General features: G+C 42.2%; 1 protein-coding gene across 1 annotated transcript in view; it reads right to left on the bottom strand.

Annotated features, from left to right (window-relative positions):
* Nucleotides 1-3,710: 3,710 nt before the first annotated feature.
* LOC115145968 (calmin-like) overlaps nucleotides 3,711-21,727 on the bottom strand; it is a 41,464-nt gene continuing 23,447 nt past the window's right edge. Inside the window, exons 2-13 of the mRNA XM_029687690.2 lie at nucleotides 20,166-20,227; nucleotides 17,478-17,573; nucleotides 17,116-17,199; nucleotides 16,803-16,895; nucleotides 16,490-16,683; nucleotides 16,115-16,308; nucleotides 15,728-15,810; nucleotides 12,838-15,282; nucleotides 9,307-9,506; nucleotides 7,319-7,409; nucleotides 7,116-7,174; nucleotides 3,711-4,945 (exon numbers count right to left, since the gene is read on the bottom strand). Of these exons, the coding sequence (XP_029543550.2) occupies nucleotides 4,804-4,945; nucleotides 7,116-7,174; nucleotides 7,319-7,409; nucleotides 9,307-9,506; nucleotides 12,838-15,282; nucleotides 15,728-15,810; nucleotides 16,115-16,308; nucleotides 16,490-16,683; nucleotides 16,803-16,895; nucleotides 17,116-17,199; nucleotides 17,478-17,573; nucleotides 20,166-20,227 (3,743 nt within the window). The 3' untranslated portion in view covers nucleotides 3,711-4,803. The remainder of the gene's footprint in view (nucleotides 4,946-7,115; nucleotides 7,175-7,318; nucleotides 7,410-9,306; nucleotides 9,507-12,837; nucleotides 15,283-15,727; nucleotides 15,811-16,114; nucleotides 16,309-16,489; nucleotides 16,684-16,802; nucleotides 16,896-17,115; nucleotides 17,200-17,477; nucleotides 17,574-20,165; nucleotides 20,228-21,727) is intronic.

Raw genomic sequence — 21,727 nt, 5'->3', positions numbered from 1 at the left:
AGTAAGCAAATTGGAGTAGTTCTAGGGTGTCAGGTAGGGTGGAGGTGATATGGCCATTGACTAGTCTCTCAAAGCACTTCATGATGACGGAGGTGAGTGCTACGGGGTGATAGTCATTTAGCTCAGTTCCCTTAGATTTCATGGGAACAGGAACAATGGTGGCCCTCTTGAAGCATGTGGGAACAGTGGACTGGGATAAGGATTAATTGAATATGTCCGTAAACACACCAGCCAGCTGGTCAGTGCATGCTCTGAGGATGCGGCTAGGGATGCTGTCTGGGCCGGCAGCCTTGCTAGGGTTAACACGTTTAAATGTTTTACTCACGTTGGCTGCAGTGAAGGAGAGCCCGCAGGTTTTGGTAGCGGGCTGTGTCGGTGGCATTGTATTGTCCTCAAAGCGAGCAAAGAAGTTGTTTAGTTTGTCTGGGAGCAAGACATCGTGGTCCACAACGGGGCTGATTTTCTTTTTGTAGTCCGTGATTGACTGTAGACCCTGCCACATAACTCTCGTGTCTGAGCTGTTGAATTGCGACTCTACTTTGTCCCTATACTGACGCTTTGCTTGTTTGATTTTTTGATCATCGCTAGAGGATACAACCAGTGTGGAATCGCAGGCCGTTCCATCTTCCCTCTTGTGTGAGACTTTCCTCTGCAGAGTTGGTGTCAATCTCATTTCTATTCTAGGCAGTTAAATAAGGCAAGGTTTTTCATCATAAGAATACAATTACATGGTTGAGGTATCTGGTAGTGGGTGGTGGCTATCTGTAAATACTATTCAAATGGTTACGTATTAACATATTTGAAAGACAACCTACCATTTTTATTTGCTCAAAGTGGTGTTACTGACAATGGAAGGTTGTCAACAATACCACTTAGGAGAAAACACAAATAGACACAACAATGATTGACACTTTGATTACTATAATATACAGTACTTCATCATTGAGAAAATATTTCCTTCCTTCAGTAAGGTTGTGTCCAGTGGACTACCCTAATTTTTTCTCTTGTAACAATGTGGATGGACAATTTTTATGTTTAGCTTGTTAGCATGATGTTCTCTTTAGAAAGTGACAACACCGTCATCCATTGGACACAATGTGTGAAGTGTTAATCTGTCATTAGTGACATTGAATTCATTGCTTTCTGGATTCTTCTTATATTCCAATAAAGCAGTATTGAAAGACATTTGTGACTCATATCCTATCTACCTCCCTTATGGTTTCAAAAGGGACACTGATGCCTCTATATCAACACAATAAATTATGTAACCATAGACAAATCTAGGCTTTTCTCAAGCCTTATGATGGTTCATGACTGATGTTGTCCTTTAGATGGCAGTATGCACAAGGTAACTGAGGCAGAGTGGCCATACAGATCAACTTTGGTGGCCATATGTATGAGTAGGAGTGCTGATCTAGGATCAGATCCCCACTGTCCATATATTCTTATTAATAGTGACCAAACGGCTAAATTGATCCCAAATCAGCACTTCTAATCTAAGACGCTTGACACTCGCTCTCCGTAGCCGATGTAAGACCTTTAAACAGGTTAACATTCATCAGGCCGCTGGGCCAGACAGATTAACATTACGCGTACTCAGAGCATGCGCTGAAAAGCTGGTATCTTCACTGACATGTTCAACCTCTCCCTGACCCATGCTGCAATACCTACATGTTTCAAGCAGAATACCATAGTCCTTGTGCCCAAGAACCAGTGGCAACCCGTCATTCAGGGCAGGTGGGGCAGAGCTCGTTTTGCATGTTATTTTGACATTAATGCATTTAATGCATTCTGTTTGTATCAGTTTGCAAACAATGTAAAAAAAATGTAATATTAAGTTAATAAAGTCGCATACAAACAGGGTCTCTTTTTTACTTCTTGAGTAAGGCAGCTCCAAAATGCAGGTGTTTCAGCCTAGCTCAGTGCTTTCTGTGTTGGTGGGGCAGCCAGCGGGAAAATACGAGGTATAAGGGTTGGTAATGTTCTCTAGTTGCGCCGTCATTGGCTCAGTGTTCTGTCAGTCATGGGGAAACTACGTCACCGCAAAATGTACAGGGGAGAGCTCAAATATTCAAGGCCCTTGGGTGCTGTCAAAGATTTACTCTAGAACTGCCCATACAAGAAGGCTCAAGGTCATTGGACAGGGATAAAATTACATTAAATCCCGATATATCTACCGTATTTTTGATTGCACTGATCATGTCAACCTCATACCTTCAAAATCTTAGCTAGCAAGCTAGACAAGCAGTCATCCTCATGAATCAAGTCGAAAATCTACTGGCAAATCCTTTTCAATCCCTGTCATATGAAGAGAAATTATAGATAAGACGTATTGGCGCTCATTGGACATAAACATTACGCAACAAGTTGGAAATGGCAAATTCAACAATGAGTGGTTTGGAACAAATCAGTGGCCAACTGCAAGCATTGCAAGGCAATCATTAGCCTGCTATTCATTGGAGAGTGTATGCAGTCCAAGTGTGGGTTTAAGGGTCTCTTATCCAAGCTTAATAGGATACACATTCACATGCAACACCATGGGCCAGAAAAGGGTGAATACATTAGCCATGCAGTCAGTCCATCATCATGACTTCTGACGAATTCAAGGCAACTAGGAACTTGGGGGAAAAAATGAGCAACGACTGGGAAAATACATTTTGAACGGTCATCAAACTCGGAATTCCAAGTCTGGAATTCGGGCTTCTTCCTAGAGTGCAGATCTTGAAGATTACTGATGTTTTTTCCCCGAGTTCCCAGTTGTCTTGACAGAGCCATAAATCCAGAGAAAACCAGACATTGATGACAAAGTTTGATGAAAAAATTTGCCCACAAGAAGGAGCACTGCGTTCCACCTTCCTGTTCAAGTGAGCACAACAAGATGAGTCCAAAAATGTATTGTGGGCTGCTGTATAAATTATGTAATATGCCAGGGAGATACTGTATGTATACTGTAGCTAAGAAGTAATATCTTGTGTAGTAAGCTGTAGCCATGTGCCTCACCCTAATCCTTTGGTCCCTTTTACCCCTCTTAACTTAACCTACCTTTCTGACTTGGTGGTGCACATGTAGCCTAATGCCTGTTTTAGAGAAATGTCATCATCAAATATTGTAAGAGCTTTTGTTGCCTGCTTATATGCAGCCTTTATTTTCCTACAGTCCTGACTTGGTGTACGTGGATAATACTGTAAGAACAGCCCATGTTCTGAATTCTGTCGCTGTACATTTCAAAAGTGCTTAACAAATAGTTATACTGACTACATTCGTCTTAGCTCGCTCATTGATATCTTAATGGAAATTACGGGTGATGCTTATCCGCTCATCGTTCCTTATGCCATAGTGTCACACCATAATTTGCAAATAAATTCATGAAAAATCCTACAATGTGATTTTCTGGATTCTTTTTCTTATTTTGTCTGTCATAGTTGAAGTGTACCTATGATGAAAATTACAGGCCTCTCTCATCTTTTTAAGTGGGAGAACTTGCACAATTGATGACTGACTAAATACTTTTTTGCCCCACTGTAAATCCAGTTTGGTTTACCCCTGTGTAGGAATTCTGTGCTTGTTGTTAGGGGAATTATATTGAAGATTTAGGTGGCTGTAAACTAAGCCGATTAAAATGATTAAAAACGCAACAGCAAAAAATGATGATAGTACTGTACTTAATTACAGATGTTGTTTAAAAATAAAAGGTATTTTATAAATAAACATTTAATCATAAAGCATTCTCTTTTTATTGAAAGGCTTTAACAAGTTCAAGCACGGCTGAATCAATAACAGCAGTTTAAAAAAACAACCACAGGCATACAAACATAGCATTTAATAAAGGAATTAATAATCACACTTTAAAAATCCATTCATATACTGTATTTTCAACTGATCCATAGACATTTACTCCAGCATTCTTAAAATATTATTAAAATAAAACCAACATTATTAGTAAATCAGTATTGTCACTTCAAAACTATTTAAACTGTGTTACACTTATATTTCATAATTTGCTAATGGTGAATTCATTTTGTATTGTCTATCCAGCATTCCAAACACTGTATCTTTGGCAGTTCACATACTCTGGTTCAAAAGTGCAACTGACACACTCACAAGCCTGTACAGAATCCACTGAGCTTGTAAGACAAGTACCTTCAAGAGAATGCAGTACCTTAATAAGTTAATTAAATGTGTAAATATTTCTGCATAACTCATTGGCCACACTTTTTCTTATCAAATTCCATGTAAATTCAAAAAGGACATCGGGGACGTTTCTGAAACATAGATGTTATTCCACTAAATTGCCATTTATGTAAATGGACCACTGCAACGCTTCATGGACTGTATACCTACAAAAACATTTTTTATAATTGTGCACCGTGCAATCCTACATTCTTAGGGCTGGATTCAATCCGTATTGCCAAAGTATTGCTGACGATTGCTGACGATCCGTGTACATATCCAGCATTTACCGTGAATGCAGTCTCCGTGACCGCGGGAACATTGACTTTAATTGTCAATCGCGCTATAAAGAGGATCTTCAGCGCTACGGATTAAATAGCCCTCAGAGTGCTTCTTTCTTTGTACATCAATAAACTCAGAAAAACATACAAAGTTATAGGTTTGTCTTTACAATTTAAGCATATCAATGCAAGCCACATTAAAAGCCAAAGAGCAGAATCTCTAAACAGCTTTATAAATGATTGTGGAATAAAAAAAGTGTTGTGTGTACATGCGTGTGTATGTGTCGTGTGTGTGTGACATGTTTGTGATGTGTGTATCAGTATGTACATGTGTCGCAGTATGTGTGTGTATTCATTTTTCCAGGTTGAGCAGAAGGCTTGGCAGGTTCCTGTAGTCGATCTGTGGCAACACCAACAGGCAGTAGAGGAGCAGCCACAGAAGTAGGAGAATGTAGTACTCTGTCAATGAAGTAGGAGTCCTCATCTCCCTCCAGCTACACACAAACACACACAAAGGGAGAGAAAACCGGGTTCAGCAGAAGGTCGACAGAACCAAACAGACTTTAAACCCAGCTAACACATTTGGTTTCTTGGAAATTGTGTGAATGTACATTTTTGGTTTCCACTTTGCCTGTTCTGAGAACTTGAATTTTTAGGTTGCAGGGAGGTTCTGAAAACGTTCTACTATGGTTCTCTGAAGGTTTTCCTAGGAAGTTTACTAACCTTCTGAGAATGGAAATAATAGGTTATTTGAAGGCAATTAAATAATGTTCTGAGAACATGTTTCAATAAGACTTTTAATAATAATGACAGCTTAGGTTAACTGTTTGGAACTCCAACACAGATATGACACCTGGAAATTAATTTGCTTAGGCATTAATCATGCAAACACATGTATTTGTTTTATTGTGCCATGGCATCAGTGAGATTCTGAACCTATGATCTTCTGTTCTATATCAATGGAATTAGTTCACTGTGCCACCAGGATGGAGCTAGCGTGCCATGTTTTTTTTAAACTGTTCATTGTAGTCTATTCAAGCAGACCCCATTTCCATCCAGGGAAATAAACACACTCATTAATATTATGTGTGGCCAATTAGTGGGCACGGCCAACACACCTGAACACACTTAATTAACAAGATAGGCTAAAGAGAGTATTGTTGATGCTGCGAACGGAATGTATATGTTTTTAAATAACATTCTTAGAACATTCTTTGAATGTTACTACTGTTTTTTTTCCATTTTTAATGGAAAGTTTTCTTAACGTTCTAAGAACATGACTTTAAATAGAACCACGAGGAAAGGTGCAGAATACGCTATGCTGAAGTACTGAAATCCCCACAGAAGAACATTGTTTCTTAACATTCTCTGAACGTTCTGAGAACATGACTTTAAATAGAAACATGAGGAAATCTTCAGAAAATGTTATTGTGAAGCACTGAAATTCGCACAAAAGAAAGTTGTTTCTTAAAGTTCTCTGAACGTTCTGAGAACATTATATAGAACCATGAGAAAACCTTTGGGAAACGTTCGGCTTAGGTACTGAAATTCCCACCTAAGAAACATATGGTTCTCAGAATGTTATGCGCTAGCTGGCTATCCTGCAACATTCCCAGAATGTTGTGAGAAGGTTAGATGCAAAATAATCATAGGACAACCATGCTCTCACCAAGCTCTATGAAACATATGGTTCTGAGAACATTATGTGCTAGCTGGGAAGAGATAATGTCAACATAAACTGCAGAGCTACAATTCAGGGTAAAATGGGTCAAAGGTTGAATAAAAAAACGGTTATATGTGAGGCTTCTCTAATGACACCAAAACAAAAGCCCAGGATGGATTTCATTTATCCAGACTGAAGAGTTATTTTCATGTTGAATAGCTTTCTGATACTAATAATTGAACTATGTCTGGGATAGGCTGAATGCCAGTCTGCTTGTGCTATAATGCCAACTCCTTGTCATTCATTGTCATGAGCAATGGAGTTTGCAAGAGCAAAAGAGATATGGGACAAGGTTAGTCTCATACTAATACTGTAACTAGGTACGGGAGTTTTGACACGACCAGGAAAAACTATGGGCCCTAGTTATACCCTTCATACAACTAGCATCTGATGTTTTTCTTGGTCAGATTTCCTCCAGGTCCTCCTAATAACTACTAAGACAACATCTTTGTTCCTGAGCTACAGACAGCTGTATTCCTTTATCTCTATGGCTGTGACCTAAATGGCACCCTATGGGCTCTGGTCAAAAGTAGTGTACTATAAAGGGAGATAGGGTGTCATTTAGGACACAGACAATCTGTATGGCATCTCCCTCCCCAGAGGGCTGTAGATGATGTAATGATGTAAATGTTTCACACAATTACAACACCAGCCAAGCTGTGCCCCATAGGAGTGATGGTATCAGTTGAATATTGTGTGTCTCTGATTCCCACGATGCCTCACCTCAACACTCATACAGGAGGGTTGTCATGGCAACTACAAGATAGCCCCACCCAGTGACTTACGCTCAGACAAGTGAGCAAGAGCGCTCAGACAAGTGAGTAAGAGAGAAACGGTTTGTGCAACAAACCTCTGTTTTGAACATAATAAGCTATAAATGTATAACAGTTATGCTGCACCCTGCCCTTTGGGACTAGAGGCCTACTGACTCCTATTCTTACCTGGTGTTAGACTTGGTACTGTGAGTTCGGCTGGATGCTCCATTCTTCTGATTGTCCTTCTACGGGACAGAGGGATTACAATCCCCAAAACATGAGTGATGATGATAAAAGCACAGGTATTGTTTGTAGGCTCATCTTATGGTAAAATACTTACATAGGAAATAATTATAGTTCCTAAATATCTGAAATGTTTTGCAACAAACCTCATTAGAGCCAGCCACCTTCCTCTGGTGGAGTGGTGTAGAACACATAGAACACTGTTCATCTGTGGTTCCATCACTGTCAGCTTCCCTCCTGTTCAAAGAGAGAGACAGAAAGAGAGACAGACAGACAGAGAGAGAGAGCGCTATATTTATGTTTCTACTAGATATAAAATGTACGAACACTATCATTCAGAACAAAGAAAACATCTTGTTAGTTATTATTTACACAGTGACTAACATACTGTTCATCTTACTCAATAAAGCAGAGAGAAAAAAGCCACTATTATTGCAATAAAACATTTCAGAATCAGTCATCATCAGCGTAGATTATATAATTGAATTACAGTGCATTCAGAAAGTATTCAGACCCCTTGACTTTCTCCACATTTTGTTACGTTACAGCCTTATTCTAAAATGTATTAAATTATATTTTTTCCTCGTCAATCTACACCCAATACCCCATAATGACAAAACAAAAACTGTTTTTTTAGACATTTTTGGGGAAAAAACAGAAATACCTTACATAAGTATTCAGACCCTTTGCTATGAGACTTGAAATTGAGCAGAGGTGCATCCTGCTTCCATTGATCATCCTTGAGATGTTTGTACAACTTGATTGGGGTCCATCTGTGGTAAATTCAATTGACTGGACATGATTTGGAAAGGCACACACCAGTTTATATAAGGTCCCACAGTTGACAGTGTATGTCAGAGCAAAAACCAAAAGCCATGATGTCAAAGGAATTGTGTGTAGAGCTCCATGACAGGATTGTGTCGAGGCACAGATCTGGGGAAGGGTACCAAAACATGTCTGCAGCATTGAAGGTCCCCAAGAACACGGTGGCATCCATCATTCTAAAATGGTGAGCTATAGAGCTGGCCATCCGGCCAAACTGAGCAATCGGGGGAGAAGGGCCTTGGTCAGGGAGGTGACCAAGAACCTGATGGTCACTCTGGCAGAGCTCCAGAGTGGAGTATCTGTGGAGATGGCGGGACCTTCCAGAAGGACAACCATCTCTGCAGCAATCAGGCCTTTATGGTAGAGTGGCCATACGGAAGACACTCTTCAGAAAAAGGCACATGACAGCCCGCTTGGAGTTTTCCAAAAGGCACCTAAAGACTCTCAGACCATGAAAAACAAGATTATCTGGTCTGATGAAACCAAAATTGAACACTTTGGCCTGAATGCCAAGTGTCACGTCTGGAGAAAACCTGGCACCATCCCTACGGTGAAGCATGGTGGTGGAATCATCATGCTGGTTGGATGTTTTTAAGCAGTAGAGACTGGGAGACTAGTAAGGATCGAGGGAAAAATTAACAGAGCAAAGTACAGAGAGATCCTTGATGAAAACCTGCTGCAGAGCCCTCAGGACCTCAGACTGGGGTGAAGATTCACTTTCCAACAGGACAATGACCCTAAGCACACAGCCAACAAAGTCTGAATACTTGTGTACATTTGATATTTCCATTTTTATTTTTTACCCATTTGCTAAAATGTCCAAAAAATGTGTTTGCCTTGTCATTATGGGTTATTGTGTGTAGATGGATGAGGGGAAAAAAATAATTGTATTCATTTCAGAATAAGGCTGTAAAGTAACAAAATGTGGAAAAAGTTTCCGAATGCACTGTATGTCATTATGCAATTTGAATTGCTTAGAGCTTCTTAATGTTAGTGGAGAGGAAATTAGTGACTAGCCAAATCTAATCAATGACTAACCAGATCTAAACACATTTCATTGAGTAAATTTAAGGCATTTTGCTCTATCAAACTGGGAGGCCCAGTTCTGAAGTCATGTCTTTCGCTGCGTAACATTGCCCCAAAAATAATGTTCTGTGCTGTGTTTCTCAAGCGGCGTCCCAAATGGTACCCTTTTCCCTATAGAGTGCACTACTTTTGACCAGAGCCCATAGTAGTGCACTATAAAGGGAATAGGGTGCCATTTTGGATATAGCCCAGCTGTACCAGGGACCTAAGAATAGTATCCTACCTCATGGTCTCATTGTATCCTCTGGCAGCAGAGACAGACTTCTCCTCATCAGTCCTGGTGAGATCACTGCTCTCAGCAGCTCCACGGTGGGTCTCCATCTCTGTCTCCACCACACCCCCATCTCCCTCCGTCTGCTCACCCTGCACGGAGCACCATTCCTGTGGGCCCGATAGCCTGGAGCCCCCTCTCACTTCAACCTCCTGGGCACACATGGGGGGGAGTACTTTAGAGTGTAAGGGGATGGTGGAGGTTGTTGGATAGGATGATAGGGTATGGATGTAGTGGGTGTGGGGGTAAAGGGTTACTGGCTAGTCATCAGTGATGGGGGAAAATCTCTACAGTTACATATCACAATATTATTTTGGACAATATTATACAGATACTTTGACTCTAAGTATTGATTTGTTGTAAAAAATGTATATATATATATATATATATATATATATATATATAGTGGGGCAAAAAAGTATTTAGTGAGCCACCAATTTTGCAAGTTCTCCCACTTAAAAAGATGAGAGAGGCCTGTAGTTTTCATCATAGGTACACTTCAACTATGACAGACAAAATGAGACAATTAAATCCAGAAAATCACATTGTAGGATTTTTCATTAATTTATTTGCAAATTATGGTGGAAAATAAGTATTTGGTCACCTAAACGAGCAAGATTTCTGGCTCTCACAGACCTGTAACTTCTTCTTTAAGAGGTTCCTCTGTCCTCCACTCGTTACCTGTATTAATGGCACCTGTTTGAACTTGTTATCAGTATAAAAGACACCTGTCCACAACCTCAAACAGTCACACTCCAAACTCCACTATGGCCAAGACCAAAGAGCTGTCAAAGGACACCAGAAACAAAATTGTAGACCTGCACCAGGCTGGGAAGACTGAATCTGCAATAGGTAAGCAGCTTGGTTTGAAGAAATCAACTGTGGGAGCAAGTATTAGGAAATGGAAGACATACAAGACCACTGATAATCTCCCTCGATCTGGGGCTCCGCGCAAGATCTCACACCCCGTGGGGTCAAAATGATCACAAGAACGGTGAGCAAAAATCCCAGAACCACACGGGGGGACCTAGTGAATGACCTGCAGAGAGCTGGGACCAAAGTAACAAAGCCTACCATCAGTAACACACTACGCCGCCAGGGACTCAAATCCTGCAGTGCCAGACGTGTCCCCCTGCTTAAGCCAGTACATGTCCAGGCCCATCTGAAGTTTGCTAGAGAGCATTTGGATGATCCAGAAGAAGATTGTGAGAATGTCATATGGTCAGATGAAACCAAAATAGCACTTTTTGGTAAAAACTCAACTCGTCGTGTTTGGAGGACAAAGAATGCTGAGTTGCATCCCAAGAACACCATACCTACTCTGAAGCATGGGGGTGGAAACATCATGCTTTGGGGCTGTTTTTCTGCAAAGGGACCAGGACGACTGATCCGCGTAAAGGAAAGAATGAATGGGGCCATGTATGAGATGTGAGATTTTGAGTGAAAACCTCCTTCCATCAGCAAGGGCATTGAAGATGAAACGTGGCTGGGTCTTTCAGCATGACAATGATCCCAAACACACCGCCCGGGCAACGAAGGAGTGGCTTCGTAAGAAGCATTTCAAGGTCCTGGAGTGGCCTAGCCAGTCTCCAGATCTCAACCCCATAGAAAATCTTTGGAGGGAGTTGAACGTTTGTGTTGCCCAGCAACAGCCCCAAAACATCACTGCTCTAGAGGAGATCTGCATGGAGGAATGGGCCAAAATACCAGCAACAGTGTGTGAAAACCTTGTGAAGACTTACAGAAATGTTTGACCTCTGTCATTGCCAACAAAGGGTATATAACAAAGTATTGAGATAAACTTTTGTTATTGACCAAATACTTATTTTCCACCATAATTTGCAAATAAATACATCTGTGATTTTCTGGATTTTTTTTTCTCATTTTGTCTGTCATAGTTGAAGTGTACCTATGATGAAAATTACAGGCCTCTCTCATCTTTTTAAGTGGGAGAACTTGCACAATTGGTGGCTGACTAAATACTTTTTTGCCCCAATGTATATGTATATATATATATATATACACACTACCGGTCCAACATTTTAGAACACCTACTCATTCAAGGGTTTTTCTTTATTTGTACTATTTTTTTTACATTATAGAATAATAGTTTAAGACATCAAAACTATGAAATAACATATGGAATCATGTCGTAACAGAAAAAGTGTTAAACAAATCAAAATATATTTTATATTTGAGATTCTTCAAATATGACAGCTTTGCACACTCTTGGCATTCTCTCAATCAGCTTGATGAGGTAGTCACCTGGAATGCATTTCAATTAACAGGTGTGCCTTCTTAAAAGTGAATTTGGGGAATTTGAATGGTTTGGGAATTGAAATGGTTTGGGATGAGTTGGACCGCAGAGTGAAGGAAAAGCAGCCAACAAGTGCTCAGCATATGTGGGAACTCCTTCAAGACTGTTGGAAAAGCATTCCAGGTGGAGCTGGCTAAGAGGATACCAAGAGTGTGCAAAGCTATCATCAAGGCAATGAAGAATCTCAAATATAAAATATATTTTGATTTATTTGACACTTTTTGGTTGCTACAAGATCCCATATGTGTTATTTCATAGTTTTGATGTCTGCACTGTTATAGAAAATAGTAAAAATAAAGAAAAACCCTTGAATGAGTAGGTGTTCTAAAACTTTTGACCGTTAGTATATAAATATGTATATGTATGGTTTATTTTTGTTTCTTTGTTTTTGCTAGGAATCATTAGCTAACGCTGGTCGGGTGTGCCTGTGCCAAAACTCAAATATTTTTCATCCTATAGCTTGTTCTTCATCTTCTTTTTAAATAGTGAGCCAACATGTTTTCATGAATTTTATTTCCATAACTGATCAAAACTCATTTATCATGCTCCCTCCGGTCTCTGCAGAAGACATATAGTGAGAAATACCTATAGAATCGTGAGAATCGCAATACATATCACAGCGGCACCTAAGTATTGCGATAATATCGAATCATGACATCCCTTTCAATTCCCAGCCTTATAGTAGTCATATAGAGTAGAATAAAGCACTTGATAAAAAATATCACTCTTTCTTTTTAACTGTCTTGAACAGTAGCTCCAATGTCCCTCCTTTAAATCATGGGGTAACGTTCTCATGATTGATTCATGATTCATGGTTGGTCAACACAGCTTATGAAATGACTTCCAAATCAGACTTGGTATGCAGAACATCTAGCACACCAAAACAATGCATATATTATCAGACGCCCAGACAGACACGTCAGATAGAACCAGAGAAAAGGATGACCGATAATATAACACATGCAGACAGATTATTGCACGTAATGAGACAGTGACATTGTCCTATGTGTATGTGTGAAATGTCACGTCACTCTGATGTTGTCTGGTGTTGTTTGGATCACCTTGTACACACACACACACACACACACACATATGCAGGAGGCGCGCATACATGCACATACACGCATACGCAGATCTGTCCTTGTTGTCCATACATACTGGCTTACCTTATCATACTTCTGCATTGTTGACTCCTCTCTGAGAGCTTCTAGATCCAGTTGGCTTTTTATGTGTGAGTCTGGACTGCTGTGTGTCTCTGTATGAGTCTCTCCCTGGCTATGTGTGTGCAAGTCTGTGTGTGTCGCTGGTTCTGGTTCTGAGGACGGTGCTGGTTGTAGCGCTGCAACACTAAAGGTTGAGGGCCAGGTCTCTACTGACTTGCTGAAGGAAGAGGACCACGGCGAGGTCTCCACGTCGTTCTCTGGTTCCTCTACATGACCACAGTCATCTGTATCCGGGTAGAACAGGTCCATGGGTTCCAGAGTCTCACTCAATGTCATTGTCTGATCAAGGGCCCCACTCATGTCAGCTTGGAACAAGTCCATTGGTTCACTTTCAGGCTTCTCCATTGCACTGCTCCTCTCACTGTCTGTATAGGCCACATTGACACTCTTGGTTTCACTCTTTTCTGTGTCTGACATTTTGTCCCCTGTCTCTTCAACAGTAGAGGCCTCTGTCTCACTATGACTGCCCTCAGTATGATCCTCTACATCCTTTTCTATGGCTCTCTCTTGACCAGGCGGTAGGGATAAAGACTGGTTCTTGGTGTGTGTGTCTGAGGGAGGAGAGCGAGGAACCGGCCCAGTGAGGACCAGTCCAGGGTTAGGCTCCACGAAGGCCTCAGTGACATGGGAGATGGGGACATCATAGTGGGGGTAGTACACCATTTCCAAGGGGATAATGGACACTGGTGTGCCCTGATGGGGGACCTCCACTACTGTTTCTCTGTTGTCTGTTGCTCCAGACCCAGTAGCATCCACCCTGTCATGGCCATTTTCTGCCCCTCTCTTCTTCTCAGGAACTACAACATTCACATTAGCATCTCCACCACAAGGGTCTGTCTCGCTCTTTTCAACCAAGCCACCTCCAGGGGGCTCACACAGGTCTGGGTCTTCATCCCCAACCTCTGCCTCTCTCTCTGGGCTCTGGGTCCTATCCTCTCTGTCCTCTGCTGGGAGTGTGGAGCTCTGCCGATTGTCTGTGCAAGACAGAGATTCCGGGTCCTTTTGCCCAGTATGGCTCTCCTCTTCTGGTTCTGAGGATCCCCCCTGGATAGTCCGAGTCTGGTCCATCTCCATATACGGTTGTGACTGCTCTGTGACCTCCTGAGTCGTAGTGTTCTCCTGTGACTCTATGTGGCCGTTCAGAACGTCCTTTATCTTCTTTTGTGTTTCTGACTCTTCTGTGACCTGCTTGTGCCTTTCCTCTGCTTGACCCTCTGCTTTATCAGAACGATCCATAGCTAACCCCTCCTCTGGGTTTCCAGCCTTTCTGGAATCTGTAGATGGTTCCACTGTTTCCTTCTTGGCACATTCTGATGCTCTGTCTGTCTTCTCCAGGACACTGTCCTGCTGATTTGGCTTTTCATGCAGGTCAGGGGTCTCCTGCTGTGAATGGCTGGTATCCTTGTGTTGAGGAGAACACACAGCTCCACCTATCTCACCCTCACCCACACACACACTCTCACCCTCACACACACTCTCCCTTTTCTGGTCAGAGAACTCTAAAGATGGCCGCCCCTGCTCCTTGTTGACGCCATTACTCTGACGTGTATTATTGTCTATTCCTTCTGAGTCACTTTCTGTTCTCTCTGTTATGTTCTTTCCTTCTCTTTGATCAGGCTTCTGCTTGGCTGCCTTGTCCTCACTAAGTTCCAGAATGTAGCTATACGCCTCCTCCTCGTCTTCCTTCTCTTTCTTCTCCCTTCCCTCCCCATCCTCTTCTAGTTGTGTATTGGCCCTGTACTGTGTGCTCTCCACTGAGCTAAAAGAGTAGTTCCCCTCGTCGATAAACAGCTCTGGCATCACTTCCTGTTCCTCATCCTGAGGCTTTCCTGCCTTTGGCCCCATAACCGACGGCAACGGATCCTCCAGATCAGGTGTGACCCCATGGGGTGTGGAGGGAGGGATGTCCCAGGATACCCCGCTGTCACATAGCGACCCATCGCTACGGCTCTCCACAGACCTGTCTGGCGTCACTGCCTCGCTCGGCAGGCGCTCCCAACAGGAGTCTGGCGAACTGATCACAGAGTCACTGATTGGGGAGTCACAGGACACAGAGCCGATGACGGAGTTGACAAATGAGGGCTGCGGAGAGCTGGAAGTGGAGACGGTGAAGACAGGGCTGGGTGTGGTTCCTACCGTCGAGCCTTCGTTGACCGGGGAGCGCTCCACCACGGGCGGTGATATGGGGGACTTGAGCTCCTCGGAGATAGAGGAGATTAAGATTTTGGGCGGGTGCTGGACTAAGTCTCTCCGGACCACAAAGGGCCTCTCTCGGTCCCGACTCCGGTGAACGCCATTCCTCAGGTCATGGGAGGAGTCGTTGACACGACAGCTGAGTCTACCTGACGACACACTCCTCTGTATCACATCAGATACATTCTCCTGGGGCTGAGAGAGAGAAAGAGTGGTTTGTGTATCTAGTGCAGGGGTGTCAAATAAAAATTACGACCTTAATCAATATTGAAATGACTAAAACCAAATCAAAGCTGTGTAGAAATCATAATAGACCGACATTTATAGTCTCTTCACTCTGTCCAGCCTGCTAATAGCCATTGAAACGAAAGCTACACAATCAGGGAAACGAAAGGCGAAGGATAAAGGAACATTTTGAGAAATATAATACATTTTAAGGGCGTCCCTCCAGACCTCGGTGAAGACCGAATGCGGACCGCGGGGTAACATTTGTTTGACACCCCTGATCTAGTGGTTTGTTTAAACTACTGTATATATCATATATTGATCATGAGATAAATATTATGCAGCCAAATGGCACCGCATTTCCTATATAATGCTCTAGTTTTGACCTGAGCCCTTGGGATGCAGTCTCTCTCACCTCTTCCATCCCGGGGAAGTGCTCCAGGAACTGGGACACGTAGGTCATGATGGACTGCTCATCTGGAGGGTTAATGGTCACGTCTGTGGAGATGGAAATGTGGGAATGATAACAGAGGGACTTAAGATCGACTAGTGGTAAATCTTCTAATACACTCTGATTGTACAGCATAATTGTAGCCCATTCCCAGATCTCTTTATGCTGTCTTGTCAACTGCTATGGCCGTTGTCATGTCAACTATTTTGGCAAGACAACGTCCATAGCTGTTGGCTATACAGCCATAACAGATCTGGGATCAGGCTGGCATAATTGCCCCTTGTGACAATTAATAAAGTCTCAATTCATTGAATTGGTTTGAATTTAACTGAATTGAATTGAATAATTTACCCTCTGGTTCCAGTAGTCTGGGTATGCCCAGGCTATAGTGGGCTGTCCTGAAGGCATCCTCTAGGTTCTCCCTGGCTGTCCTCAGCAGAGCTCTCCTCATGTCCACCAGGCTGGGGTCAATAGACTTAATAACGGCCAGGAAGGCCAGCCCACTGGTCCAGCTCTTCCCAAAGTCCTGCACCGCCACACCATACCTGACAAGACAAGACTCGGCAAGTCAGCAACATCTGACACTAACACTTGAACATGATTGCAGTCAAACTTTCAAACTTGTGTGTATCACAGAATTTTCACAGGTTTATCAAATACCATATCCTATTTGTGAGTTTGTCTCTTATGAATTTGACATATGATTGCTGTCCAATCACAACTCACTTCCTGGTGCGTCTCTGGACCCACTGCAGGAGCGTCTTGATGGCTTTCCCATGATCCCTCATGGCGATGGAGCGTGGCCTCTCATCGGAGGGCGTGCTGGAGTGGGAGTTGTCGGAGTCGGAGCTGGTGGGGAGCGAAGAGAGGCTGAAGGACGAGGGGAACTGGCTCTTAATGTTCCCTGTCAACTCCTTGATCTGAGAGAAGGAGGAAGACTCGGCACTTATTTCATTACTTAATATCTGAGAGAGAGAGGGCGGTGGGAGAGAGAGAAAGGGAGGAGAGAGAAGAAAGAGACAGTATAGAGAGATTTTACCTGGAAAAACAGGATAATATTCCAGATGAGTCCGAGAACGATGGAAGAGTTGCCATCGGCGACATCTGCAGCATCAATACTGACCAGCTTCACCTGTGCAGGTAATCACACCCAGGTAAACAATCCAACCAATTAACAGGATATTTAGACAGTGGTGTGCTGGTGCTCCTCCCAATATGAAAAAAATCGCTTCAGCTATAAATATCATTGAAGGGAATAAAGCTGAACCTTCTTCTATAATTTCAGGATGTTTATTAGACACTTCCCTAAATAGGTGATTGGTGATTCATTGGTGATTGGCTGTGATACTCACATTTCTTTCCTCTAGGAAGGTGAGGACCTTTGCGATGTTGTTCAGTCTGAAGATACGATGTGAGGACTGTTTCCATCCATGAAGCTGGAGGACACCGACCATACAATAAACAGTTGGATGAATTGTTAGCCACCAAAATCGAACTCAAACACAATCTTTAATACATAACTTCTCCATATCTAGCATAGCCATGGGCTGCCTCCCATATGGCACCCTATCCCTTACATTGTGCACTACTTTTGACCAGGGCCTTTTGACTAGGGAATAGGGTGTCATTTGTGACGCAAGCGAATTAATCAACAAAGCCTCACTAACATCTGAATACTGTGTAGATGGTGTAATATTGTTGGTGGAAATCTCACCAGCTTGCATCCGGACAGTTCCTCCAGCAAGGCCATGAGTATTCTTCCATCCTGGATATCTCTGAACAGGTCGTTTACCTCCATCGGAGGAGTGCACTGAAGAGAGGAGGAGAGGAGAGTTAATCTTTCAACAGACCTGATGATGTTAAAAACACATTTCAGTCTTCCTTTGATGATGCTATTGAGCTGCAACCACTAAAAGTGGGTGTGTCTGATGTCTGACTTAAGTGCACATGTAGCATAAGCAGTGGAGTAAAACGACCATTGACATTTCTCTGGTGTTGGTTTTATGCTGGCTGGTAGGACTGCCAATAACTGTCAAAATATGGATCTTATCAGTATAATGAGCAGTCAGTCAAAACAGCTATTAAGTAATAGCTATGACATCGAACTGAACCATGCATGAACCAATCTCTCTACATCTGAACGCTTACTTGAGAGAGGGAGTGAGCAAAACTTTCCATCGAAACCCAGCGGACAAATGTATGATTGTCGATTAGTGGGTCAGAGATTTGATGTAACGCCAGACAGTGTGTCAGAGAAGAGAGGTTCATTGTGTGAGAGAAACAAAGACTTAATCACTATTTGGACCCTCTCTCTCTCAGTCAGCCTCATGGCTCTGCTCTGTTATCATCTCATCTCTCTGTCGCCTGAAACCTTAGAAGCACAAAACAGCCTTGCCAATGCAAACAATGGTGTAAGGCTAGAGTAGTGAAACTCACTGAATGACTAATGGCAGAGGTGTGTGTGCGTGTGCGTGACTTTGTGAGCGAGAGAGAGCAGAGGAGGTGGGGGTGAAGGGAGGGTAAGATAAAAAAAAATATGTAAACAATTTGTGAGCACAAGTGTATGTGTGCTTGAGAGTGGAGGGAACACAGAACGGCTGAGGGTACATGTGGGTTAGCAGACAAAGAGAACGTATGTGGGGGCCTTTTCACCATAGTTCCTTGGTAATTTGTTCAGGAATGCTATTCATGTAAATAAAGCAGTTCTTCAAATTACACAATGCAATCTGAGAAGAAAGGAGGGGGAAATAGTACAAAAAAGGCCTATGGCGATTATTCCATGCCAGCATGTCCCAAAAATATTTTTGCATCTCAGATTGTTCTGGCAATTCTCACATAAAAACTTAATTGGGAGAAAGGATGTTTAATATGCTAATTACTTTTGTAACAAACCATTTTTTTATCCCGATAAAAGGAGCCATGTTAGGCACTCTTCAGACCTATACATGCCCCCTATAAGACCCAATAATCAGGGAACCGTACATGATACAGACAACACCTTAGGGTCATTATACTCCTAATACTGTGCTATAAAATATGGAGTATCGCTACATTCTGAAATACAATTTAACACGTTAATTTATTCAACATTAAAACTATTAATATTATTATCTCAAAAGTACCCTTTTTGATTTTGTTCATTTTTAAACATATTATTTTAAACAATATACTCTACACGTAAGTCAAATTTACAGAGTGGGCTCTCTCCTACTTTTAAAGTCATGAGCAATTTTATGAGCGCCACCAAAACAGTGAATGGGAAAATGGATTTAAAGGGAACTCCCTCTGCTGGTGATTTGCTGAATGTACAGGAGGGTTGTGATTGGTTAATGATCTATAATGTCAATTTGTACGTATAAAATGTATAATTTCTTCAAAGTACCAGAGAACCCACTCTGGAAATCTGATGTCTTTAAAAAGTATATTGTTCCAAATAATATGTCTAAAAATAAATAATAATTTGTTCTTAACTGACTTGCGTAGTTAAAAAAAAAAAATAATATGGTTCAATCAAGCCAAATGTCAACAAACCTTTTCCCTCGTCAGTGCAGTTTCACGACAAATTGGACAAAATCATAGCATGTTGCCATGCAAAATGTCAGAATTGCCTCCGCAAAATCCTGGAGGGACTGATAATGACACCAAGATGTTGTCTGTGCCATGTACGGTTCACGGATCATAGGTTCTTACAGGAGGCATGTATAGGTCTAAAAAGGGCCTATAGAAATTGCCACTTTCATCACAATTTCCCCAAAAATACCAAATGTAATAAAAATGTTCAACGTCCTTCCTCCCAATGAAGATTTTAATGTGAATTACCAGAAAAATCTGTGATACCAGAACTATTTTTGGGCCATGCTGGAATGGAATCGCCCTATTACATCTAATCTAGCACTTTGAGATGCAATTTGAGATGCAGTCCCACAGTACCACCTGTACATCATTAAGTAGAAGTAAATCTACTCTAGGGCAGACAGATAGCATCTACACATTCTATCAGATTAGCATTTACCGACAAATATTTTTTTTACACGGTCTCTCTCTGCATTAGCAGTCTCCATTTATCATTTGTAGGGTAGAGGGAGAGGCTCAAAGTGTTGTCAGAAAAAGGGCAGTAAAATTGAAATGAGATGCTTCGGAAACGTAAAATAACCCAGGTTTAGGAATAAGTCTATACATACTCCAGTTTGTGGTGTTGGGTAAGATACGCTTATTTTGAGGGATGGATTTTTTGGGGGGAACTGTAGCAGGGTTGGGGTCAATTCCATTTCAATTCAGTCAATTCAGGAAGTAAACAAAAAATACAATTGTTTTTTTTCTTCTCAGAGCTATGAGGAAAATTAGAATTTCATTTTCAATTAAAATGGAATTGACACAAACCCTGATCTGTAGACTGACTTACCTTCTCTAAATGCAGATTCATCCATCGTGTGAACGTCCTCTTCTGAACGACCTCTCTTTCAACTGCAAGAGAAAAGCAACAGAAACACAGAGGAGGATGTGAATATGGTGGCTGTGAATAAAAGATGGGAATACAGAGAAGAGACCAGCAGCATCAATACTGACTCATGTAAGACAACAGCCTCATCTACTACCAGGTAGCATCCCAAATAGCCCCGTTCCCTATTTAGTGCGCTACTTTTGACCAGGGTCCATAGGGCTTTGGTCAAAAAGAGTGTACTACATAGGGAATAGGTTGCCATTTGTGACACACCCCAGTCGTTAATCGGCAAGACCTCTACCCTGCAGTCATGACCTGTCAACACACCATAGCAACAAGGGGGTGCACTTAGCATGCAAACACACACATGCAACCCTCGCATGTGAACCTTTGCATGAACATACAACATCACACATCTACATGCTCACATGCATACACCACACACATACACACACACCTATTTATATCCAATCATATTTTATTTCACCTTTATTTAACCAGGTAGGCAAGTTGAGAACAAGTTCTCATTTACAATTGCGACCTGGCCAAGATAAAGCAAAGCAGTTCGACACATACAACGACACAGAGTTTACACATCGAGTAAAACAAACATACAGTCAATAATACAGTATAAACAAGTCTATATACGATGTGATATATTGTATTGATTTCCATACACAATACGGTGAAGCTAGTTGGTGAATCATGGTCATATCTTGCATGCTCACTCCTTGGCTATTTTTAAAAACCTCTTAACCTGTGTGTCGTTGTGCATTAAATGTATCACTGGAGTACCATCCAACAACCTCATGAATATCTTTCCTCATTTCCTAGCCAGATGAGTGTGATTCTACGGCTATTTCTCTTGGATTGAAACTTTGGTACTAGGATGTAAATACGCAGACTTAACACCCAGAGTTGTCTGTATTGCGAAACTGCCGATCATTATGTGTCTACCTGTCCATTAAAAGGACTAGGCTCATCAGTAGGTACGAGTACTCTGGTGTAACATACAGAGAATTTTTCTTCTCCCCTTACTCGCACCCCTCTCCATGCCATCCTGCTGTGGGGCATCAATCAAAATCTCTCTGGGTTTTTGCCTCTGGGGCCGACGAGAGTTTCATGGATGCCACCCTGGTGTCTGAGCTGGGCATCCCCACTCAGCCCCTCTCCATTCCCATGGACGTTAGAGCACCGAATGGGCGCTCTATATGCAGGGTCACCCACAATACCACTCCTATCCACCCGTGTGTGTCTGGGAACCACAGTGAGTCTATACAGTTTATGCTCATCAAGTCTCCTCAGGTTTCCATTGTATTGGGGTTTTCTTGGCTCCAGTGCCACAACTCCTTATCAACTGGACTGCTGGTACTATTATGGGCTGGAGCCCGTTCTGCTTTGCCCATTGCCTGAAGTCCGCGGAGTACCAGGAGGTTTTCAGCAAGGCCCGGGCCACTTCGCTTCCTCTGCATCGACCCTATGACTGCGGGATCGACCTTCTCCTGGACACTACACCACCCTGG

Source organism: Oncorhynchus nerka, linkage group LG18, assembly GCF_034236695.1.
Source record: "Oncorhynchus nerka isolate Pitt River linkage group LG18, Oner_Uvic_2.0, whole genome shotgun sequence".
Taxonomy (NCBI): Eukaryota; Metazoa; Chordata; class Actinopteri; order Salmoniformes; family Salmonidae; genus Oncorhynchus; species Oncorhynchus nerka.
The sequence above is the reverse complement of the archived record's forward strand: the minus strand, read 5'-3'. Positions and strand labels throughout refer to the sequence as shown.